This window comes from Trematomus bernacchii, unplaced genomic scaffold (assembly GCF_902827165.1).
Source record: "Trematomus bernacchii unplaced genomic scaffold, fTreBer1.1, whole genome shotgun sequence".
Lineage (NCBI taxonomy): Eukaryota > Metazoa > Chordata > Actinopteri > Perciformes > Nototheniidae > Trematomus > Trematomus bernacchii.
Genome location: NW_022987608.1, coordinates 6,457,814 through 6,484,024, shown reverse-complemented (window position 1 = coordinate 6,484,024; position 26,211 = coordinate 6,457,814). Strand labels below are relative to the sequence as shown.

The 26,211-nt window shown below is 41.1% G+C and overlaps 1 protein-coding gene and 1 pseudogene across 1 annotated transcript; both read left to right on the top strand.

Annotated features, from left to right (window-relative positions):
- Positions 1–8: 8 nt before the first annotated feature.
- LOC117483085 (ATP-binding cassette sub-family D member 2-like) lies at positions 9–15,593 on the top strand. Its single transcript, XM_034131246.1, has 10 exons — positions 9–1,143; positions 1,626–1,806; positions 2,232–2,353; positions 6,038–6,200; positions 6,859–6,953; positions 7,534–7,679; positions 8,436–8,581; positions 10,721–10,805; positions 11,650–11,775; positions 11,880–15,593. The coding sequence occupies exons 1-10, from the start codon at positions 199–201 to the stop codon at positions 12,082–12,084; spliced, it is 2,214 nt and encodes a 737-aa protein (XP_033987137.1). The 5' UTR covers positions 9–198; the 3' UTR covers positions 12,085–15,593.
- A 1,384-nt stretch (positions 15,594–16,977) lies between these two features.
- LOC117483084 overlaps positions 16,978–26,211 on the top strand; it is a 34,559-nt pseudogene continuing 25,325 nt past the window's right edge.

Here is a 26,211-nt window from a genome sequence, read left to right as displayed (position 1 = left end):
CCGGAAGTACATTGCAGTTGGTCCTGCTTTCTTCCCACTGGTAGAACAAGAGCAGGATGTAGCGGTACATGAGTCGGGCTCGCTTTACATCAATCCAACCACAAGAAGACCGTCTCTCTATTCATGTCGACGCGGTGAGTCGGGTTTGGGGGATGGGTGTTGCAAGGATTGTACGAAGAGACGACTAACGTTAGAAAAATGTCCAACATCCTCGATGCGGCGTCCAAAATAAAGTGGGACCGTACGGCTGCGGCGAAGAGAGCCGTGTTTCTTGCAGCTGCTGCTTACGGTGTCAAAACACTGTACCCCATCATCTGCAGGCAGCTCAGAAAAAACAAAGAAAACAGGAATAATCCCCGGGGATCAAAGGCGGAAAACGGTGCTACATGTGTGGGAAAAACACAGATATGTACTGCGGGGCAGAAGAATTCATCCCCTGGAGTAAATGCGGAATTTTTCAGGCAGATCCTCGAACTTGGTCAAATCCTCTTCCCCAAGCTTGTGTCCAAAGAGCTCGCGTTGCTCTCCTTGCACTCGGTGGCGCTGATATCCAGGACGTTTTTGTCTATTTACGTGGCTACCTTGGACGGGAAGATAGTTAAAACGATAGTGGAGAAGGAACCTAAGAGCTTCATCTTCCAGCTGATGAAATGGCTCCTCATTGCAATCCCGGCCACGTTCGTCAACAGCGTTATCCGGTTCCTGGAGTGCAAGCTGGCTCTGGCCTTCCGCACCCGGCTGGTGAACCATGCATACCGGACCTACTTCACCGATCAGACCTACTACAGAGTCAGCAACATGGACGGGAGGCTCGCCAACCCGGACCAGTCTCTCACTGAGGACGTCATGATGTTTTCCCAATCCGTGGCTCACCTCTATTCTAACCTCACCAAGCCAATTCTGGACGTGGTGCTGACCTCCTACACCCTGATCCAGACCGCCAGATCCAGAGGGGCCAACGCCAGTGGGCCCACCCTGCTGGCCGGCCTGGTGGTCTTTGTCACGGCTAAGGTGCTCCGGGCATGCTCGCCCAAATTTGGCAAGCTGGTGGCCGAGGAGGCTCACAGGAAGGGCTACCTGCGCTATGTGCACTCCAGGATCATTGCTAATGCGGAGGAGATAGCTTTCTACAGGGGACACAAGGTATGCAGGGCTGGATCTGCAGTTGCATTTGTTTTGGCAGGCTTGCACATTATTACAAACTAAATATTGGTGGTTATTACATTTTGAGACTAGAAACACATCTACAATAGTACATCCATATGCTCCATTAATAGATCATTAATAGACCATGGGTTAGTATTCCATATGGTCTAAATGTCCATCATAGTTAGTCTACACACCGTTATCAAACACATATTAACTTCAACCTTCTTTTAATTACCCTCGGTCATATCTTTGGCCCTTTTACAAGTATTGTCCACCTACATAAGATAAGAGATTATCTTGATAGCCAACATCAAGTAACAAAGTTCATAACTCCATCCTATTATTATATTTACACCTGGTGGACCTCAATCAATACAGGTTCAGACAAAGATAAACTAAAAGGTCCCGCCCCCAGTATTATTTCATCACAGAAATGCAGGGAGTGATTAAATATTGTGAGAGTTTGACCTCTGCAGGTGGAGATGCGTCAGCTGCAGAAGTGCTACCGAGCTCTGGCGGACCAGATGAACCTGATCCTGTCCAAGCGTCTGTGGTACATCATGATCGAGCAGTTCCTCATGAAGTATGTGTGGAGCGCCTGTGGGCTCGTCATGGTTGCCGTGCCGATCATCACGGCCACCGGCTTCGCTGATAACAGTAAGGATGCCCTAATGTGCCCCAAACCAAACCGAGGGAATATAAATGTTTGTCCAGTACCTAGTTTGTAGTGCCACTATTTTACTCTTTGGTGGAAACACATTTTCCATTCGCACCTCCAAACCAACAGCTACTGCTTCCTCCTCAAGTAGAGGGCTGATTAGCATGTGTGAGAACAGAAGCAGCCTCCCACACCTCCCCGATGACGTTTCATCTGAGTCAAAATAGAGCTACAACTGAGTCCCTTTGTTCGCCGACGAGCACTACTGCTGTGTTGTGGTGTCACCGCTGATTTAAATAACAAATCTCCATGGCATGCAAATGTGAGAGAATCCAGAGAGGGCAAATGGGAAGTTGATCTCTTTTGTTGCTTATGTTAAGATATTTCTAGTGTTTCTCACACCTTGTCTTTTGTCCTTTTTTAGAAACGGCAGACGGACGGACACACACGATGGTGAGCGAGAGGACAGAGGCCTTCACCACCGCCCGTAACCTCTTGGCCTCAGGGGCCGACGCCATCGAGAGGATCATGTCGTCCTACAAAGAGGTGAGGACGCTGCAGGCTGATTTTAATGAAGCTCTGCTGGAGTGCAGTGTCTTTGTTCTTCTAGTTAATTAAATGTGGGCTTTCTCCACTTCTTCTAAAAAGGTGTTCCTTGCACCATCAGTTCCCCTCTTCTCACTTCAAAATAAAGCATGTGTTTTCTTCCTGGAAATATCAATACAAAAGTTCTACAAAAACTAAATTGATTGACACATATAGGGCATGAAGTCATTAATACCAGCCATGAACAGTTTATAATAATCTTGCCCTGCCCCTTGCAATGAAGACAGGTGCAGAATCTTTGTTTGCCTTTTGGCGTTGCATGAGAAGGAACTACATGTGCTCCATCACTGGCCTGCTGCCTGTAGTTGCACACGCTCAACTCTAGGCCTTGCATGCAGGGGCTTGCTGCTGCACATGTGACACTGTGTGCTGTGTGCATGCTAAAACTTGTACCCTCCAGCGGTGTGCTTTACGCAAGACATTTCCAAAGAAATGACAGTTGTGACAATCTCCTCTGCCACAGGTTTGCACATTACTGAATTCAAATGATTCTCTTGCAACCTGCTCCTGTTTCCTAAGATTTAACTGCAGTTTGAGCCTTCTGTGTGTTTGTAAAATGTGGCTGTGTGTGTCTGGCCCTGCACATTCTCGTAGGAGTGAAGTGGTACAATGGGAAGTTTTTGAGAATAGTGACTCATGCTTGAGGAAGCAGTCAGTAGCACATTTAACAGAGTTTTGATTCTTCCTCTTCACAAGTAGAGACAGAAATGCTATGCACGATCCATCTGTACCTTGCTCAAATAACATATATACTGTATGTTAGTATGGACATTGCTGCTTATGGGTTAAAGCAGTAACAGCAGACAGCTTCACCATCAAGTGCAATCAAATCCTCTTCCAGACCTCATAATGCAGAAAGCATGAATGGGTCTTGCTATTTTTCTGGATTAAAATGCAGTAGAGATCAGTGATGTTGCCCTTAACGAATAAAGCCTTTTATACACTTAACTTTTTTTCAGTCAGACCTTAAATAAATTCCTGTGCTTACAAGTTGAAAGTAGGGAGATGGATAAACAGAATGCCAATCTGTGCATTCATCCGTCCACCACACATCTGTTCGACCACTTTCCATTTAAACCTATGCCAGTGAAGTGACCCAACCACCCATGATTAAACAGCTGTTTATCATGTGAATATCTCCACCTGTTGCCGTTCAAATCATTTATATAAAAAATGTCCTAGCTCACACAAATGACTGTAGTGAGAAGGATCTGGGACTTGAATGTGCAAGAACTGGATAAAGGGCAGCAATTAGTTGATAGTGGTTTAATCTGAAAACAATTTATTTGACTTATCGCTTGGCCTATAAAATGTCAAAAGGAATCCTGTCACAATTCCCCAGAGCTGCGGGTGAGCCCTTCAAATGCCTTGTTTTGTCTGATCTAAAGCCCACAACTCATAGATATTGCATTCACAATGAGATAAAACAGAGTGAAGCTGCAAACGCTGACATTAAAGAAACTAAGGACAGGTTATACATTGTTTGTTTTTGAACAGCATTCAAAGGAGGGTTGAATGACATCACGGTATGTGTGTTTGTTTATGTGAGTGGTCAAACAGGCCTATGGCATGTACCAGCGTATCCCAGTATGTTAATCATCTTGTATACTCAGATTAGCCTTTGCTTTTTGTTCTTTAAAAGTGTGTTCTATCCCAATCTGGAAGTAAGCTCGAGCTATTAGCTTCTGGGGGCTATGTTGTTTTCTTTTTACAGCATTAGTTGTTGTCAATAAACATGTGCAAAGTGGGTCTCAAAGTCCAATATTTATCTGGAGATTTTATGCAATTTCTTCATCAAAGCTTTGAACAACACTTATGCTGCATAAGCCACACAAACTTTTTATATCCACGGATTCCTCAAGCCTGCCACCCTTATGTCTCTGTAGGTCAGCCAAGCTGTGTGTGTGTGTGTGTCTGTCAGTCAACTGTCAGTCAACTGCTCAGAGCTCCTTCATTCCCCTGGGGCTTAGTTTAGCTGTGAATAATCCTCCATATGTTGATCTGTCAGTCTGCACTTCTGCATCTATTTCTCACTTTCCCTCGCAGCATGTGCTCGGGATCTTTTTAGACAAATGGGGAGCACAGTTTTATATGTATTGATGTTGTGTTTTGGGGCATTTTCATCTGTTTGGTAGCTCATATTTAACTCACTTACTCCAATTGGTGGAGCAAGTGGAGCTTAGATGTGGGGATAGGTTTTGTAAGATTGCTGATTTTTGATGTGCATTATCATGAGTGTTATCGAGGATGGATCCCAATTGTTAAGGGGAGGCAGTCCAATAATTATATTACTTAATTCAGTATTTGCACAATAGTAAGGTGAGGTAATGACAGAGCACAGGACACAGAAGTGATGGTGTGTGGAATTGTAAATCAGACAGCAATCTCTACAAATCTCTTTGGCAACCGGCACATAAGTCATTTCATGTCCCTGATTTGTCACTCTTATTAAAATAATGAGCAATGCATTTAACAGATGTCTTTTTTTATATCTTTGGATCGATGCTGCAAAACAAAACTGCATGTTTACAATCTTTAAATATATATTATTTAAAACAGAGAACATCTGTCTAGTCTCCTCACGACAAAAGCGACAATTGTTTATGAATCAATGAAATCCTTGTCTCTATTCTTATCTGTAACCTCTCTTTGGTTTAATTTTTGTTTGAGCCAGTCACATCTTTAAAGCCCCTGATGGTGTCTGAATTTCCCAGAATTGGTGTTTGTTGTTTAATATAATCAAGCTGTGTCCACAGCTGGCATTGTCTCGCCGCAGGGTGCAACACCGAAGCCAAAGAAAGAGGCTGATTTTTCTCTTGTTTTCTCATTTCAAAACACTCCTTGTTTGACACTTTTCCTTTTATACCTAAATGCTTGTGTTTCTCCCTCTATTCATCCAAAAAATGATGCAATAGCACTTTTTAATATATATTCTGTTTGGTTGGTCGTCTTTTATGACACTTTTTCTATACAATCATTACCCATGAGCACTTTGCTTACACAATGTTCTTACTTAAAACACGGCAAACAAACAAACAGTTAAACCTTTTGTTAATTATTTGTATTTCTTATTTCTACAATGTTCCTTTTGAGCTAACATTAACACTTCAAAACATTTAGCTATTCAATACTTTAAACTATCTTTTTCAGCTATATTTGAGCTCATTAGCTATTACTTTAAGCTAACTGTATCCAATTATCTTATTCTTATAGCAATTTCAACAGTTTTCAATCATGTTTAGCTAAATATTAAAACTCTTTACTATTAGCTATCCATTTTAACTTTATATTTATTACTTTTAGCTAACCGCTAATCCCTCTGCTCCCTTGCAAAGTAGTCCTCACAACCCTCAGGTGTGATGGATGACATAACATGTGGATATATAATGTAATCACATTATAATAACAATTGTTCTAAGTGTATTAACTGTCAAACTTCTTACTGCTGAGAATCAGTGCTTTAACATGCACACACACAAATAGCCGCACACACACTTTTATCAGCACATGGCCTTGACAGTGACCTATTTCAGAATCTGATCGTGTCTTGGGTCACACTTACAGAACACACCTGTCACTACCCCGTAACAACCTTTGACCCTTGTGTGTTGTTTGTTGGGACAGGTCACGGAGCTGGCAGGCTACACTGCACGGGTGCACAACATGTTCGAGGTGTTTGAGGACGTCCAGAGGGGGGTTTACAAGCGCTCCTCTCTATCATCCACCACAGGAGACGAGAAGAAAAGCAGGCCTGAGATGCACATAGACGGACCGCTGGAGATAAAGGGTTAGCCTCTTCTGCTGTACACACACCTCCTTCTGTATGGAAATTAACTGAAACAGTCACCACACACACACACACACACACACACACACACACACACACACACACACACACACACACACACACACACACACACACACACACACACACACACACACACACAGCTACTGTTGCTATGTTGGGCAAACCTTTACCACCACTGCAGTCTGGAGGATGGGGTGAGCTAGTGGCTTTGGTTGGTTGGTCACATGGCATTGTTTGAACTTAAATAACCCCAAATATCCAACATTTATTATCAACCCCTCTCTACACAATCTAACTTGGATATAGTAAGGTACTCATAGTGAACTGTAGCAAAGATATACACTTCTGTCCAGATTCTTTGCAACTAGCCAAACCCTTATCTGGGGCAATGTGCATAAACTCAATAAATTCCTAGATTGCCAGTACGCAAGGTCAAAGGTTGGAATCCTTGCATAAATACCCTTTGAAAATACCCATTTGATAGAGCACAGTTAAACTAAGAGATAAGAGGGATTTCTTTTATTTTTAACCCATCATTCCTGCTATAAACTGTATAATCCCACAGTCTAGCCTCACTTTCTGCTCTACTTCACTCATTCTTTGTTTCTCTCTTTGTCTCTCTGGTTTTTCTTTACAGGTGAAGTGATAGATGTGGATAACGGCATCGTGTGTGAAAATGTCCCAATTATTACACCCAACGGGGACGTAGTAGTGTCTTGCTTGAACGTCAAGGTGAGACAGCTCCCATTATTTAATTTCTATTCCAACTCCACCTAATATATCCCATTAACATTAATGGTGTATTCATGGCGCTTCAGCTTTCTGATCCATACTCTGCCACCAGACTCACTGATGGTTGTTTTAGTCTATGTAGAGTTTAGAATCCCCTTTGGTCTTTTTAAGAAACACATGCATCCTTGTGGGTGTTACCTTCCCTCAGGATTTTGGCTTCTGTAATGAACTGGAGAGGATATTGTGGATACAGCTGCACTGTAAGAAACACAAAGCAATAATATGTGGTGTGCCGCGTCCCTGTTAGCTGCAGGCTGAATAGATAATTAAATCATTTAAACCTGGCTTTAAGGTGTTGCTCAGAAGGTTTATTATATATAATATATTTATAAGGAAACCGGTAAACGGGAAACATTTTGCCGCTCTTTCTTTGTTGACATTTCAGATCTTCTGTGTATAATGTTGAGTAGTTAAATCCTGTCTTTCAAAGCTTAGCACCCACTTTCTATCTCTAGGCCTTTAAATCTTAATTATACTGATGTTGACTCATCTTAAATGGGATTAATATGTTTGCTCTCAGGTGGAGGATGGCATGCACCTGTTGATCACGGGGCCTAACGGCTGCGGGAAGAGTTCTTTGTTCAGGATCCTCAGCGGCTTGTGGCCTGTCTACGGCGGCCGCCTACACAAACCCTCTCCTAAACACATGTTCTACATCCCTCAGAGGTATACACAAAAACACACACTTTTTAAATATCCCTCAGCTGCTGTACCGAAACAACTGTAAGCTTTGATCATTGTACCAGCGAGCCTAACTTGTAATCTAATCCATTGTAACAACATCTGTGTGTGGTTTACAAAGAGAAACCAGAGCTCTGGCCACAGTGAAATATTTACCACCCAGACAAGGCTTGAAATACGTTTAATTAGAATAAAACCTTTCACAGACATTAAACAGTGAGTTGAGTGTCGTTAGTGTGTGGATAAAACAATAAACACGTGTCCCCACAGTCCTTTTTTTTGCCCGATATTAAAGAGTCAGTTAGAATAGAATTGGAACATATATTGAAGACGTAAGAAAGGGTTTTAGTGTGAATGCTCTCAACTTAACAGGTAAGATTCCTGTAGCCCTTAAACTGAACTGAACCTGTCTTAGACAATCATTAAGTGTAATCTTACGCTTAGAGTTCTGACTCAAGGTCACCCCCTCCTGCAGAGCAGTGAATATTTAATACATAGGGTGACGCTAGCAGGCAGCTGTAAAATAACCCAACACCTGAATACAATAGATCTAACATAAGCGTAATGATTCTCTTTGAAGTCTTATTTTTAAGTGCCCTTTTGTTCACAAACACCTATCTTGTCCTCTGTTTGGAGCCCTTAATGAAATGAGGGTTAGCAAAGCAACAGTCAGTGGCTAAGGTATGTGTGTGTGTGTGTGTGTGTGTGTGTGTGTGTGTGTGTGTGTGTGTGTTTCACCAGGCCATACATGTCAATGGGTACACTGAGGGACCAAGTGATCTACCCAGACTCGGTGGAGGACATGGCCTCCAGAGGCTTCGGCGACAGGGACCTGGACACCATCTTGGACATAGTCAACCTCAAACACATCGTCACCAGGGAGGGAGGTAAGACAGTAACACTAAGGATACTTACCAAGGTGTGGATTTGTGTGATTCAAGTGAAAATAATATGTTGAAAACGTTAGAAAAGCACAGAAATATAGCTTATAACTTTCTGATGAGTTAAACCTACCTAAAGTAGACGGTACAGTTTAAGAATATGACCAGCAGATAAAATAACCATAAATTAAACAAAATAAATTGACAAAACTAGACAAATGAATCATTGTGTAGATAGAATAAACAAAGATATCCATCGGACAAATGAACCACAAGCCAAGACAACAAGTTGAATCAAGTCCAAGGATTGTCTCTTATCCTTTCTGTGTTAAAGGCTCATTTGTTTGCATTGTAAATGTTTGCAATGCACCCTGCACATTGAATCTGCAGAGCAGGTTTGCTGGTGTCCTGAGGCCTGTACTACGAAGCTGGATTTTCGCTTAGCCGGCTAACTTCAGGGAAATCTCGGGCTTTCCGGTCCTACGACGCTGGTTCTCTTTTTAGCAGGCTAGATTTCCATGGTAACTTATGCTGAGCGGCAAACCTGCTCCGGAGCAGGTTAGGTGGCAGGCTAAGAGATCAACTCAGTGAAAGCACCGCCTGCTGACCAATCAGAGCTCCGTGTGCGGAGTTTAAAGCGATCAATTCATATTACAGGATAGAGGAAATACAGAAAAACTGCCGTTGCAGGAAAGACGGCCGGCCAAAATCAACTGACTGTGTGAACGTGAAAATTAATAGAATATCCCCTCCCATCTTCAGAGCAATCTGACTATTATAATATTAGCGTTAAGAAAGCTTACTTAAATATCTGCCACGACATAAGTAACCGGATCAGAGTAACATTAAGTACAGTCCGCGGCACTGTGAGTGCAGACGTAGATGTGTCCCATTATCATTCATATCATATCACATCATAATGTATCATATATTTCCTTATCTGAGTCAGCTGAGCCGTATCTGGCCGTGCAACACTCAGTGTCACATACTGTATGCAGAAGTATTATTTTAAGCAACACATTAAGTTGACGGAACACTCGAGTCAAATTCTCCTAATTAAAGTCAGATCCACTCGTGTCTTAGACGTGGCAGTGATTTCATAAACCTGTTAATGTACGCATTCAAACGCTTTTTCTTTTACCAGCTGTATTCACCTTGCAGGTGCAGCTATGTGGCTTTTATCCTGGATAAAGTGTTTAAGTCATGGATGTTTAAAGTTTAACTTCTTCATATTTGACTAATATTAAAGTTCACTTTTCATTCAGGAAGTATGACGCTGCGCTGTCAGTACGCTTGTCCGTGTTTGAGATTGGTCGAATGCTCCAAATACCACCCCTTTCATGTGAACGCGCACCTAACTAGATAGGACACGGCTGGCTTGAGCGATCCACTTGATAACCAGCGTCGTAGTACAGTTTAGCCAGAGCGCGTATGTTTTGGATTGGGCCAACCGGCTAACTCAAACATATCCAGGTTAGGTTGAACCAGCTTCGTAGTACAGGCCTCTGAAATCAAACAGACTAGGTTATGTAAGCACAGCTAACCAGCATGAATCTTAATCCTGTGCACTCTAGTATTACTAGTATTGTCTAAACTTGAGTGTCTAGTTAATTGGCAGCCACTCTCTCATCTCATGGCCAAACAAACAGGCCTTTTGTTGTGAACCACTTACTGCTTAAAGCTCAGAGCTGCTTAATGTGTAAATGGCTGCTCTGTGAAAACGTTGAGAAAGGTCCCGCATCCAAATAAACTCACACATATGCAGTTAGGGATTAGTCTTGAATGTTGGCACACATGCATTGCTGCAAGGAATTTTCTCTTAAGTCTTTAAAAAATGTCCTGCAGAAAGCTGCATCACTGTTACGCAGGGCAAATAGACGGGTTAAACCTTTAAACAAACATCACGCGCTGTGCCTTTTTATTTGAAATGTCTTTGGATAATAACAGCTGTCTGTCAAACCTGTCTGTTTACATTTTAATCATTCAGTGCATGGCTCCAAATTAGCTCCTAATGTAACAAGCTAATGTATCCCAGAGTTAAAATACTTATATGCACTTTATTTCTTGGATGACATTTCCCAATGTCTATATTCAGATACCACATTAGTAGCAGAAGTTTTAAATCATGTCTTCTTTCACGTTCAGGCTGGGATGCTGAGCTGGACTGGAAGGACGTGCTGTCAGGAGGCGAGAAGCAGAGGATGGGCATGGCTCGCATGTTCTACCACAGGTAAGGAGAAGCAGCATCGTTGTTGTCAGCCATTATGCTGAGGCCAGGTCATGTGACACACCTGGAGCGTTAACCACCAACTGACTCAAACATTAAACCTGTTTTTAGCAGGCCAGGCTCACATATAGCACTGTCTAATGGTCAGATCAGACATCACCCTTATATTTTATATGGATAGACATTGCATTTTGATACAGACATCCCCCCACTCTAAAAACTATTTGAATTTACTTTTGTGATTCCCACTTTTGTAATCTAACGCCATCATCAGGTTAAAATTTGATATTGATATTCCCCTTAGCCACAGCTTGCTAATAAGCAAATGTTAGCATACTAACACGCTAAACTAAGGTCAACATTATACCTGCTAAATGTTTGCATGCTAGCATTCTTAGCATATTGCCGCGCTGACGTTAGCATTAGGCCAGTAGCTAGCATGTTGGTGGACTCTTGCTTGCCTTATCTATTCCTTAATTATTGTTAACTATATATTATTTTAGGGTTTTTCATAAGGCTATCACTTAAAAGGTTAGGATAAATAGTTGGTTGTCTGAAAGTCTGTGTGCACCTGTACCTGGGTAAGAGTGGGCTTACTTAATGTCATTCCATGTAATTCATCAGTAGATTATATGACCTTTTCATGTTTAACATAAGTTATTGAACAGTAGAATCAATACTTACATAGTAAAATAATGTAAAATAATAGTCTTGTTTGTATGTGTGTGAATGCAAACATTTTAAGTGTGCCTTTAATCTAGTGTTACAGTAAATGTTAACTACTTGCAGATTGTTTTATCACTCTATGGAAATCAATAATTAAACAGCCCTTCCCTTTGTACATCAGGCCTAAATATGCACTGTTGGATGAGTGCACCAGCGCTGTGAGCATTGACGTGGAGGGAAAGATTTTCCAGACTGCTAAGGACTCCGGCATCTCTCTGCTCTCCATCACACACAGACCCTCCCTGTGGTAAGGCACATCTCACACAAGAGTTTCTAGTGTATAGGATACACACTAAATTAAGAAATGTGATACCTCTCTGCCAAATTTAAATACTTCCTCTCCGCCTCCAGGAAGTTCCACACCCACCTGCTGCAGTTTGACGGTGAGGGAGGATGGCGTTTTGAGCAACTGGACACTGCGACACGCCTCTCCCTCACCGAGGAGAAACAGCGACTGGAGACTCAGCTGGCTGGCATTCCCGAGATGCAGCATCGCCTCAACGAGCTCTGCAAGATCCTGGGAGACGACTCTGTTCTCAAAACATCCGAGGAGTGAGAGAGAGAAAGAGAGAGGGGGAGGGAAGGGGGAAGAGGCCCAGAGGGGGAACGAATCAAGAGGGTAGAAGAAGAGGAGAAGAAAAGTGGGGGGGGGGGAGGAGAAGAAAAGGCAATGAAAGAATGATTTGTTAGTTATTTTCAGGCTTTCTTTTTGTTTTCTTTTGCTTATTTAGATTTGTTTCTTGAGCTTCGAGCCTTGTACCATAAGCAGGAGAGCTCTTAATACCAGTCCTTTCAGCTTTTTATTTTCTCCCCTCTCTCGTCTTTTAATCTCTCTTTTGGCCCACTTAATGCCGAGAAGTGGAGGCGAAGAGAGTGAAGTGGATTCAGTATTATCACCCCTTCTCACACACATCGACTGCGTACTGGGTTGTAGTTTTTAAAACGTTTGGTTTCATCTTTTTCAAGATCAATTTGCCACAGTTCAAAGTGGCAAAAACAGAATAATCAACCAAGATAGTTTATTTGTTTTGTAGCACTTTACTCTGCTTCGAGAGGGCTGTTTCCGTTTGTCGAACAAGGTGATAGCTGCATTTTAGCTGGAAAACGTTTTAATCTAGAACCACTTTATAATATCCAAAGCAGTATTCCACGCCCAGTATACCGGGTCGTGCAGGATCGTCATTTGTTATAATTTAGCAGTATATTTGAGCTTTTACTGACCTTAATGTGACCTCTTGGTTTTGAGAGGTCAGAAGAGACTATTTTTCAAAATGTCACAATATGCCTTTTGTTTGATTTGGTGTACCTATCCTAGCTGTACAATCCCTTTTCTTATACCTCATCTCACCCTTGTTAGGACCCTTGAACCGCTCATATAGGCTCAGTTGCAGACGACAAAGAAAAAGTTAATCTAGGGTCTGTTATTAGAGCGATCAGTGACGCAGGTCTGACTCCAAAACTATAGGTTTCTGCTTAATTCAACAAATACAATGAGTTTAAGAGGCCTTCAAAAAAAATGAGCCTGCAAACTAGCATAATAGCTATCACAATATGCTAATTTACTTTAAGGAGATTCCATATTAATTTGATGATGGATGACGCTATATTGCTGTGCTCCCTCTTTTATTTGTCCACTTTTTAGAATGGATTATCTTTCAATATCATTAAGTGTGTTTACATGGATTTATATGTTTTAGATAATACTAAATATTATGTTGAAATGCTTGTTGGTTTTAGAGCTAATATGAACAGTTAAAGGAGTTTTCATTTTCAGCTCAAGGAAACTTCAGTAAATTAGCTTGCATACATTTTAGTTACATACAGGAACATAATATGATTGCTTTTCCTCATTTAGCCTCCATGTTTGTTGACAGAAACTTATATTGAAGTTGTGATACTGTGAAATAGTTGTTTGCTACATTACAAACATCATTTATTTCTGCTGGATATGGTATAAATTGTGTGCTCTGGTGGTTCTAAGCTGTGGTTGGGGCTGCTTTTACAATTTGTCCCTTTTGTGGTTCAAACCTGGGTCCTGCGTAACGAGTAAGCAAAAGTACATGAGGCTGTTTGTCCTCCCAGATTGTCCTGAGTGAAATAGAACAGGGTATCTTTGATGTTTCTGCTATTCATTTAAAGACTTTCAGATTTCACCAGAGGCACGCATAGTTCGATTTTCCTGTTTTTATAATTGTAATTGGGCTTAGAGCTTGGCAACAATCATAAAGTGTCATCATATTACAAAACCAATTAAATGTGTGAAAGCACAAAAATATTTGGTGAAATCTTAATGTCTTTATCTTGATATTTTTAAGCTTGCGTAAGCTGGTGTTTTGTTAACAGAAAATGGACAATCAGTCACATCATTAGTGGTATATGAAGAAGTGCACAGCTCTATTTTAAACTGGCTTGTGATTGTCTGTAGAAAAATAAGTAAACAACTAATCTTTTAAGGTTTAAAGCTTGAACTGCATCACCCTCCCTCACGTCTTTTATTAGACGGCGCTGGGGCTTGAGCCAAAGCACTACATCTTTGCTCCATTCTGCCACCTCCCCTTTTGGCTTTTAGTGTACAGTTCAAGAAAAAGGACGTAATACCAGTTGGATGCAGCCCTGTTATACTCAGGATTAAGGTTGCTAGGTTCCAGAAGGATAGCATAATGTGGAACCCCGCTCCCCCCAACAAACGTGACTGGTGAAGAAAAAATAGAAATGTCAATTCATCCCTTTAATATCTAAAGAGGAAAGTCACTGGATTGCCCAATGATTGTCTTATCTGGATTGCAAATAATTACACTTGCATTTAGTATGGAAAAGAGCATCATAGGCATTACTGTAAGTCTTTTCAACAGCATTCTGTACTGCTGTTCCTGACCTGAAATCAGTTATCTGCTTGTCAGTCAGTCTCTGTTGACAGGAGGCCAGACGAGCCGCTGAATGAAACGGAGTCTGCCAAGTATCATTGGCACAAGAGGTCAGCTAAAGAGCACACAGTGTCTAACATTCATAGGCAAGTAAAAAGTCTGAAATACTATTTTTCATCTTGAAAGGATGTTGTAACAAACGATGAGGTGCTGTATCTTATTATGTTTTATTTTCCTTCGCTATGGATTCATTTTTTTGGTCAAAATTGAAGGTTTTCATGAATTTTCTTATGGTTTGAGTTTCGTAATATGGTATGTTTTGTGCTGCATGTTCTCTCAAAGGATTACCAATTAGTTTTAATTTAATATATGGCTAAAATCAGGCTAATTTGACACACAACAACACTGAGCCTAGCTGAGGCTAAACTATTTACATTGAAATCACTTGCTCTAGAATCCTGTGCACAGGACATGTAATCTTGTTTGTTAATATCTTTAAAGGGGCTATGATCAGAATTCCTATATCATCAATGGGCAGACCTGACAAATATACAAAGTTAGCAGCTAGCTAGCTAGTGAACAAGACAAGTGTAACATTAAGCTAGCAGCTAAATGTTCAGCTGTTAGTGCTAAACATATATTGGAAATATATGACTTAAATGTAATGTTGCTACATATTTTCAAAATGTGTAAAAAGGTCACTCTTTGCTCAAATGTTTGTAATAGCCACTTAAAAGGATGTTAACAGTTAGCATAACGTTAATGCTAGCTTGTGTCTGCTGCCCCCGAGTGGCCAAACATCGTTATTGCAGGCCAGTAACTTTTAATTTTTTCCATGACTGAAGTTAATTCTAAGCCAATTGCAAGGTGGATGGAAAGTCTACATTGACTTCATATTTTAATATGGCACCTCATAATTTCTTACTGCTTTAAGAATTCAGTTAAGATAGCTTACTGACCACTGATGTTAGGCCTTTAGTGCCCTACTACTCTTGACCTAGGCTATATACTGTAATGACATCCTCACTAACAAACTTTCATACTTAAAGTTTATTATTGTATCTGCCCTTGTGTTATTAAGAGATTGAATGTATCTATGATGTTTGATAAAGAATCTTTAAAGGTTATGAAGAAAATGAAAACATGGGTCAGCTCATACAAGATTGATTTGTGTTTGATAAATGATGATTTTATAATTGTGTTGATCGTGCATACAATTATTTTGTATTATTTTAGAACCACATTGAATTGGGATTTACTGTACATGTGGTGTGTGAACCGGGACACTGGGAAAGTGAAAATGTTGGTGTATGACAGAAAGATGAGATCAAGGGATTACCATGAGTACAGTCGTTCACCAGGCCAGGGATAACTACACTTTGTAGTTACTGCATAATTACAGTTTGCAATCAAAACCCATATATATATATATAACTATTTTATATGTTTAATTCCTGGAACAGTAGCTCAGACTTCCGTTTTTAGGATCTCATTGTGCATGTGTAGGAATCTATATTATTTAACCTTAGAACTAAGAGAGGTACATCGGCATTAAGGTCATCTGTTCAAAAATCATGTGCAAATGTCACTTTATGTTAAAAGATGAAGATGTATTTTCTTGTAAATAAACCAATACAGTGCAACATCGAGAAAATGGGCCCTGTGTGTTTGTTCACCACCACTTCTAGAATAATGTAAACCATTTAAAGTTTTAAACTATCAAAGTATTGGTATGTATAATACTTACATTACTACCGTTTTAGTAACAATAAGGCCTTAAATCTTTTCCATTTTATATGTATTAATGTATTTCCCTAACTATAACAAATGGTACACTGCTGCTACAAATAGTAAGTATTATTGAATAGGGATTCAGCTGTGAGTTAGTAAAGCCATCTCCTGGTGAAGAAATCACATTACTTCAATTGTCTTTATTGACTCCCACACTGCAGTAATTCAAGGTGACCACAAGATGGCATCATAGCCCAGGGGCCCTGATCATTCATTACAAATGCTGATTTGCATACACCTCAGTGTGTCATCTTGTAATTTGAATTGGAAATATCAGGAGGAAAATCAAATACCACGCAAACAGTGCAATGCATTGTATTGCTAGATTTTTATGGCTGAAAAATTATAATGTAAGGCATCAGACCGCATACATCTTATTGGAATAAGCTGCATGTTGTGTATCAGATATCTGATATAAAACAGGCAGAGGAAGTTTGATAGTGCATATAGCAGCTCTATGGCAGTCACCTAAGCAGGGACAGAGTAAAACAAGATACCTAAATATAATATTAAATTCCAAATAGATAACACAGAAGTGACAAATGTGCTTCATAACGTATACACAAGAAGGGATGCATAAAAAAAGTCTGAATTTAAACATTGATTAATGCATATTATAAATACAGTTGTATATATTCCTTTTTATTATTATTATCGTTGTTTTCATGATTATTATCAGACTCTTTAGTCGCAGGTCAGGTTGTCCCCTCTCCTGATTGGTGGAGCTCAGGGGGAGGGGGAGGAGTCTGGTGACGTCCTCAGTCTCGAGAGTCACACGCCAAGTGGATCCCAGCTCTTCTCCACACACACATGCGCCTCTCTCTGCGGCTTAATGACGATGCTTCTGAAGAGGTGACCACCGCCGGACCCCGAAGCACATTTCCCCGGCAATGGCAAACAAATAAACCCGGCCTGAACCAGCTGCTGCATCTCCGAAAACATGGCGAGGAGGAGGCGGTGAGAGCTCAAGAGAGAAGCTTTCTTTGGACGGAGGCGAGTATACGTCGCTCCCTTGTCTCGTAAGAGGATAAAGAAAAAGGGAAAGCGAGCTATTTAAAGGCGGACTGTTTGTACTATCCACCGGCCACACCATGAGCGGAGGGCCGGATGAGAGCTCTGTGCGCGTCGCCCTGAGGTAAGGATGCAGACCCTCCTCTCTCCAAAGATGCTTACACCTGCTACAACAATGCACATGCTATTCCTGCTTGTATTCCTGCTCCACCCTCCAGTATTGACTACACATTCAGTTCAGACACTCCATTCTACCTGTCCCTCTCTAGTGCATCCATTTGTATTCTTTTATCCCCAGATTCATTCAAAAACAATACCCCTTCTTGCCAAAATGTGCTTTTATTTTGAAGCTACATGTCCTCCTTTCAGTGCCAGGGGCTGCACTTTGATTCCCATTGCCTGGACACATATACACCAGGAGCCTATGATAAGATGAGCTTCTTTTGTTAATACCTGCACTGCATGCTATAGATTTATGAATGAATATCTCAGCTCCTAAGGATTAGGCTAAAGGAAAGCCTGTAACTCTCCAGTGTGTTGTCCTGTCTACAGGAGACACACTATCCTCTATCATTTTTTAAATAGAGGACAATGACTGTGGTGTGTATATATATATATATATATATACACATTTCTATTAATGTATTGGCTTATTAACAACAGGGACAGTCTACAATAAATGTATTGCACCATGTAGCACAATGCTCATTCCCATCAGCTGTCCCTGGGTTCCTATATATCCTCAACAATGTAGTATCTTTAAAAGAAAAGTGGCCACGAACGAAAAAAGGTGAATTTGTGATGTGTTTTTAGTTGAGTTGCGGTAACATTACGAGTCTGACCTTTGCCCCTTTGGCCAATCCATGCTGCCGCTAACACAACAGACAAGCGGAGATAGTCCCAGTCTGTACACTTCTTATATCAGCGTTTCTCAGAAGTGTTCTGTGTGTGTGTGTGGAACAGTAGGACTTCAGACATCAATGATAGGGCGGCAGCTCAAGTAGGGGCAGGTGCTTTTCTGTGGCGGAAAGACAATCTGAAAAACGTCATGTGAACTGGATCAGTTGAAGCAAGAGGACAAAAGCTTGCTGCTATCATGTTTCTCTTCCCTCGCTCTGCCTCGCTTGCTATTGTGCATTCAGACTTTGACCCAGAACTGTTTACTGTGCTAACTCAGTTTAAAAGTGTCATAGATAATAAACAATATAATCTGACACAGGATATCCTGTCATGCACTCAGGAGTCTTATCAATAGGATTGAATTTGTCTGTCTTCCTTAATAACTCAATATGGGAATAAAGTTGCAGGCTTAAATAGCTGTTGAACACACAAAATACACAACCACACACACGGCAGCAGAAAGGTGTGTGTGTCTCTGAATGGAAACTACCTGCTTTTGTATTTTCTTAGAAAGCTCATTCATTATTCACAGAGCTCGGTCGTCTTGTTTGCTAGTTGGGTTTCCACCGTTAGTCCTATTCATGGTCAGTGGAGTATGCATTGGTTTGTTCTTTCATATATTTGTCTTTCTTTCTTCTATTATTCTGTTTACTCATTCATTTGGTGGGAACCTGTGAACGTATTAGTTATGTATTGACCGTCATACCTGCAGACATTGTGTTCCTTTGTTTTGGAAAGTATTGTATGAAATGTTTGATTCGAGGGGATCATATTAGATTAGGCAGGTAAAATGACTTTAAATTCTGGCTTTAATGTGAAAAAAGATACTAAATCCTGAGTCAGGTAGACAGTCAGCTGTTCAGAGACTCTTCAGAGGTCAGCTGTGGCACCTAAAAGTGCCTTGTCACTAATCTTTTATTTTACACACTCTGGCCGTTTCTCAATCGCGAGGATGCTGGCTTGGTAGCACAGCCGAGCCGAGCATCTTGCTTCAGAAGCAAGGCAAGAATACTTCCTGCCATTCGGAAAACGAAGAGTGGAACAGGCTAGCAAGTGTGCGTCATATGAGAGGCCCCGCCTTACATCTTCCGCCACAGATTTGGGGAAATTGGTCCATGCGCAAAGCATTGTGGGGATTTTAAGGACGCGAAGTCTACCCATGTGCAGCCTCGACATTTCCCCCAAACCAAGGACGCGGCCTCGGTGGAATTCCAAGTATGCTGGAGATTGGAGCAGTCCTTCGGCGGCACTCAATGACGTAGCATCCTTGAAATATTGGCTTGGAAGCCAATATCCTCGCGATTTGAGAAACGGCCTCTCACACACACTTAAGGTGATTCACTTCCTGTCACCGAGGATCAGCTGACCTTACTTGCAAGCTCACAGAACTCCTTAATCTTCCGTTTGCTTTGTGCTTTATTTGCATGAAAGAGTTGTAGACCTTTTCGCAACGCCCAGGTTAACATTAACAATGGTATTTAGAAAGTCTCACAAGTGAGCCTTCTTGTACAATACCAGAACACTAGTTTTGAAAAAAAAGTATTTCGAAAAAAAACAATTGATGTGATAAAAAAATCATTATACAGTAAAGTCTATTGGAATGTTAAACTTAAAGCTGCTCAAATACATTTTTTTTATATGATTAAAGGAATCAAATAACTGTGTAACATGAAAAGTTTTACATATAGTGAAAAACGTAGATTGGATTGGAGTATTATCATCCATTTCTTGAGATCCCCTTAGCGTTAGAGTCTTTTATCTCATTGTTTTTGGTTTAGTGTCACCACTCTTATTAAAGAAAAAACTTGAAACCCACGCTTATCTAACTGCTCAGCACGAAATGACAGACATTTAGCGATTAGCTCATGAACATTGTGCAGTATTTATTTGCTAAAGAGCCAGACATTTCCATAAGAAGTTGGTGGAGACCAAAACAAAGCTGAAAAAGAAAACCTAAGAACACAGCCACAAATTAATAATGTTTCTTTTAGTCTACTGGATGTGCAACATGTAACCGTTTGCTAACATTATAGTGTATAGATTGGACTGCCTAAAAACAATGAATCTATATGTGACTAAGTTTAACTTTAATGTATTTACTTATATGTACCATCAGAAACTTTCAAGAAACTAGAATACAGACGAAAATGCTTATACAACACTACTGGAATTCTCTGTGATGGCTAAAGAAATAAACACTGTAACAACACAAGTCTGCAAGAACGGGATTTTATTTTGTTAAGTCGTAACACAATCTTTAACGATCTAATCTCTTTGGATGACAGCTTAATTGGTTTTCACTTGATAGTCCCTGGAAGTCCTACCTTTTCATCTGCTACTAAATGCCTGACTTCATCTCTTTGAACATCAGACCGCAGCTCCATGTGGGTATTTTGAGTTATATTAATCGCCGTGGCAACATTCTAATTATTTGGAGCTTGTGGTGAACTCACAATCAGAGGCTTTGACTGTGGGCCTCTCCCCGCTCTGTAATAGTTTAGGTAGCTGTGTGTGTGTGTGTAAGTGTGTGTGTGTTTGCAGTAATCAGCTAGAAGGTTGCCAACCAGTTCCTGTCTCAGCCTGCGAGGCTCATGCTGTCTGTTAGCAAGCTCCTAATCCCCCATACCCCCAATAGTCCAGAGTGATGAAGTGCTTCTTTATCATCCTGGGGTCTGGAGCCTGAACAGAGGGAAAGTGTCATTTTGATTTCTAACTTTGAAGATGATGCAATTTGAAAGTGTATTTCTTTTTGTTCTGCTCCTGGTGGATGTGCAGTGAGACAATTCAAACATTTCGATGTGTGTGTGCTGTGCTGCTATGTCAAGTTTTGAAGATCATCACGCCTGACAGCATGCAGATGGGTCACTTCAGTGTTATTGGATGATTCAGCACACACACACACACACACACACACACACACACACACACACACACACACACAGTTAGTGAGGGTTTACTGGGTGAATGTGTCCCAGATCTCTTTCCCTACATCTGACTGTTAGCATATGTTTGCCGTGTCCCATATTCCATGAACAAAAACCATACAGGAAGCTAATGATTTATCCAAGAAGGAAGTCATGTTACAGACTTTGTGAAGGGGCCACTCAAGTGACTTATTAGTATGTCAATGCACTTGCTTTAATAATTAAGAGCCTACAGCCAGAATTAGCCAACAGTGAAGAATCAGGTTCCTTTTGTCAAACTCGGAACAGCAGAGCTCTTCCTCTTTAATTAGCTGTGTTTGTTTTTGAAAATGGAAAGGTCATTTTGAATCCTGCTTATACTAGTTGTTAATGCTTCAACGCGCGACAGAGCATCCTGCAGGTTAGTAAATCTTGGCGGTAGACCCAACAACTTTACTCTATTGCTAATATCCCTGTTGACTATCTTCTATTGGCTCCTCTCAGGTGTCCGTCAGACACAAGCCCCACCTTCTTGACCTTTGTGGATTATGTTTGAGGTCAAAGGCTGTGCGCCGGCTGCTACGATACAAAAGCATTGTGTGTGCGCTCGTATGTGTGCGAGCATGCATGAACCTGTGTGTCCGTCCAGGCATATTCGTGATACATATTCATGAACCAACTCAAGTGAACTGAGACGCAAAGCATGCTGCTAAACAATCTGCCAGCTGCTGTCATGTGATGTTGCAGTTACTGAGATATTCAGTAACTTCTGTCTAACTAGGCAGAGATTAATTCAATATGGATTTCTATATTTTGAATCCTGCGGCTGTGTTTTAAAATCCTACTTTTCCCACCATAAATGAATGCAAAATATGTTTTCAATGCTTATTTTAAGCTAGTTTCCACTGCTTTTGCCTGGTATTTATCTAAGGTCCCATGTGTGCCATGAGTGGGAACATTTCAATTAGTGTGTGTGTGTGTGTGTGTTATCCTCATACGCCCTCTTTGACAGCCACCATCCTCTTCCACCTCTCTCTCCTTCCCGCCCAGCGACCTTTGACCCAGGAAACAGTCAAGAAGAGCTGCGATCAGTGACCCACTCAGAATGACCCCTCCCTGACAGCCTGTTTTAACTGTCACCATGGCAACCACGGTTCCTTTCAAAGGTTTGGGTGTGCAGTGATGTCCCTGTGAATGGACACCAGTCAGTCAGCCATCCAAACAACGAGAGAAATACAGAGGGGGGCGGGGTTTATTTCCTTAGTCAGCAGATTTCTGTTGTTTTCTTTCCCATTCTATTGACCTTTCTCCATTATTCCTGGCTTCATTCCCAAATGTTCAGTGTCACATCAGTGCCTAGCTGTTTTTACAATGAATTCTGAAGGAAACTACAGATTCAAGGTCTTTGTCGTACGTCTTTCCCACTTCCTGTCAACTGGTGTGAGGTTTCTCGCCATCCCGACAATAACTAGTAAGAAAATGAATGGAAATTCACTGTAAGAGCCACATTTCAGATATTGGTGGGCCAAAATAATCAGACGCAAGGCATCAGAACCGAGGAGGGGTTAACTACAGTGTCCCTCAATTTTCTCGTATTAACATCGCACAATGTCTATCAGCCCCCCGCATTGACTTCATATGTAATCTCTCTGTGCAAAAATTAAATAAAAAATGTTTTATAGAGTTGGACACAAGCTGTCATCCCTGCAAACCTGATACATCGTTAATATGATACAAAATCCTGCACATTTCTGGGCAGAGTTGTCTGTATTCAGCCTCTCACTGAAGACTTGTTGGAGCTTGTCGCTTACAGAAGTACACTGAAGAGAGTGATACGATGAATTGGCTCTTGATGTCAAGACCAGCTGCTCAACAATAGATATACTGTCCCATGGAGCTAAAATAGGAGTCACTCATTGTGGAGGGGCCATACTTCACTGTCTATAACATAGTTCAGTAACAGGCGGACCGCGGTCCGGATCCAGACGCCGACCTGACCAAATCTTTGGCGGAAATCGTGCTCCATTTAAGGCGGGGCCTCGCATATGACGCACACCTGTTAGCCTGTTCCACAATTCTTAGCACATGTACTTCCGAGTCAGGTCCTTCAGAAGCGATGCAAGAATCCTTCCTAGCCTCGGAAAACGGAGAATTGTGGAACAGGCTAACAGGTGTGCAGGTGTGCGTCATATGCGAGGCCCCGCCTTAAATGGAGCGTGATTTCCGCCAAAGATTTGGAAATTGGTCTGTGCGCAAAGCATTGTGGGGATTTTAAGACCGCGGAGTCTACACATGTGCAGCCTCGAAATTTCCCGCAACGAAGTACGCCGGCCTCGGTAGAATTCCAAGTATCCTGGACATTGGAACAATCCTTCGGTGGCACTCGATTACGTAGTATCCTTGAAATAGTGGCTCTGGAGCAGCTTTCCTCGACATTGAGAAACACCCAGGGAGAGAAGCGGAGAGGAGAGTGAACAGGCGTGTTAGCGGCAGACAGGGAGAGACAAATAATTACACATGGCGCTCTCCAAGAAGAGGAAAGTGGACAGTGAGAACAGAGCTTTTAACCCTGAGTGGACGGACTCATTCATGTTCATCCTGCCCACTGGGAGCACAGAACCAGTGTGTCTCATTCAGAGACCGTGGCGCTCATTAAAAGTGCCAATGTGACAAAACACAAAGTGTTTGACCAAACATTCCCTCTCAAGTCAGAACTGAGGTCACAAAAAATAAGCAGTCTCAGAGCCCAATATGATCAGTCCACCAGGATCTAAATTAAAACTAAATATCGTTCCAGGCTAACCAATGAGCACCTGCATGTGTGTATGAGAATGGCCCTGACACCATTTCAGCCCAGATTTAAACTCCTTGCAGGACAAGCTTGTGGACTGCAATATAAGAGGGAAAGAAAGAGAAACTTTAAAACTGTTCAATTGTCATGATGTGTAAAGACTGATATTGTTCTATAATCGGCTGAAACTGTTAAGTCATGATGTGAAACGGCTAACAAAGAAAAAGGGAAACTCAAGCTGCTGCTACACTTTATTTTATTTATCTAAAATTAAGCACTTTTAAGATGCACATATTTTCAAAAGCTATTTTATTTATGTTCTCTATTTTATTTTTAAATGCAGCCCGAGAGGAACATTACACATATCCACAGTATTTTACTGTATATCTGTATAGTTCAATGTTAATTGACAATAAATATTGTTGTTTTTGAATTGTACTTTCTTTATTTGATTGGCAGTCTTTTGTTGATTACATGCAGACGTTGATACAGCTACAGGCTACTTCAATATATATCACACTAATTCATAAAGCAAGTTAGACATTTTGATGTTCCGGACCTTTGCATGGGGAGATTTTCTCGAACTGGACCTCGTTGAATTTTAGTTCAATACCCCTGGTCTATAAGGTCTGCTCTCCTTTATCTACATTACATTACATGTACTTTTATCCAAAGCGACTTACATACTCAATACTACATCTCCTTATTCATCTTCTTGCTCTGGGCAGCCATTAGACTTCAAACAAATACAAACAAAAACAAGTGCACCTGCTGACCGATGTCTTGGAAAAGAGCTGTATGCATAATGTTTCATTGTGTTTGTGCATGTTGTTATATAAGTTATGATGGTGTACCTGAAGGCGTTCTTGCAGTGGTACGGTCATGTCTCCTGCTTTCAAAGAGTGAAGCCTTTCACTATTTACACTTCTACAGAGGCCTTTGATAAAATGAAGGATTGGGCCTTGTGTGAGTGTGTGTGTGTTTGTCTGTGTGAGTGTGTGTTTGTGTGTCTGCATGCGTGTGTCTTCAAAGGACTGCAGTCCACTCATATCTTCATCAAAACACTCAAAGACATTCTTCAGCTGCTTAGCCTCAGTTGTTATTGAACGTTTTTATGGGGCTGCATGTGAATACCTAGAAAGCATTGCTTGTTTTTTTTCTAACTTTTGACACTTTTATTTGAAATTAGGAGCTAATTTGCCAAATAAATGTCATTCATACCTAGGCCAAGGAGGTTTTGGTTCGGTTTATGGGTTTGTCAGCGGGATTACGCAAAAACGACTTGCCTGATTGTGTTATGACACTTGGGGCAAGGGTGTAGCTTTGACCAAGTAAGAACACATCGAATTTTGGAGCGTTTTCAAATCACAGGGCGTACATTTAACAATATTATGGAAACATTCTTGGCAGAGTTCTGTGCTCACATCAGACATTTGTTTTTGATTTATTATGCAAAGAAAACAAGGTTCCTCACAAAGGAGATGAAGATAAGTGTGTCACAAATGGATTTTATACATTTGTAACATATTTTCTGTGGCCATGTCTTTGCCTAAGATTGCTACCTCTAGCTTTGCCTTGCAGTCTGTCCAAACTGATCTTAAAACTCAACATCAGGCACATTTTATTTCGCACTGATTATCCTTTGATGTAATATTTCATTGCTTTGAACACCACAACCTTAATTCTAGAAATATCAAAGATATATATCCTTAAGAATATCTATATATGACTAGATTCTGCTAGTGTTAACAAAACCATTATTTAAATACACATTTAATAGAAAGAAGTGGAGCCTTTTATAGCAAGAGTCTTTTGCCATAAACCAGGTTATGTGTGGTGAAAAGAGTTTCATTTTTCATGAAACAATCCTGTATTTGAATGAGGAAAAAAAAACACAAAATGATGTGACTGTATGATGAGGTCAGGTGATGAGTCAGGGTGCTGGTAGCAGTGTGAACTGGGCATAAAGAGTTGTTGTCTGCTGCCTTGTGGGCTCAGATGTTCCTTTCTGTTTCTGCTGAGTCACCCGTTGCTTAACCTGAAGCTTTTTGAAGTGAACCTCAACACACTAAACCAAAAATTAGATTACAGTGGATTAGACTTCTTTAGTAGGTGGGAATGAAACTCCGGGCTTGGTTGACAGTGACGATGCAGAGTGATCGGTCGCCTCCCTGGGGATTGATTTGATTGGCTGATTGTCAGGAGTAGTGATGTCAGCATGTGATTCGATTGGCTATGTTTCCGGGAGGATGAGGTCAGCAGTATGGTGCTGATTGACTGACTCATCTCCTTTTTTTTATACCAGCATCTCCTTATTTCCTGTTTGCTGATCATCCCTGTTCGTCAGCAGAGGGGTAATGCTGCTGACGTTCACTTTATTTATAGTTATTTTAAGCATACGTTCCTTTTGCCATAATCTCAGA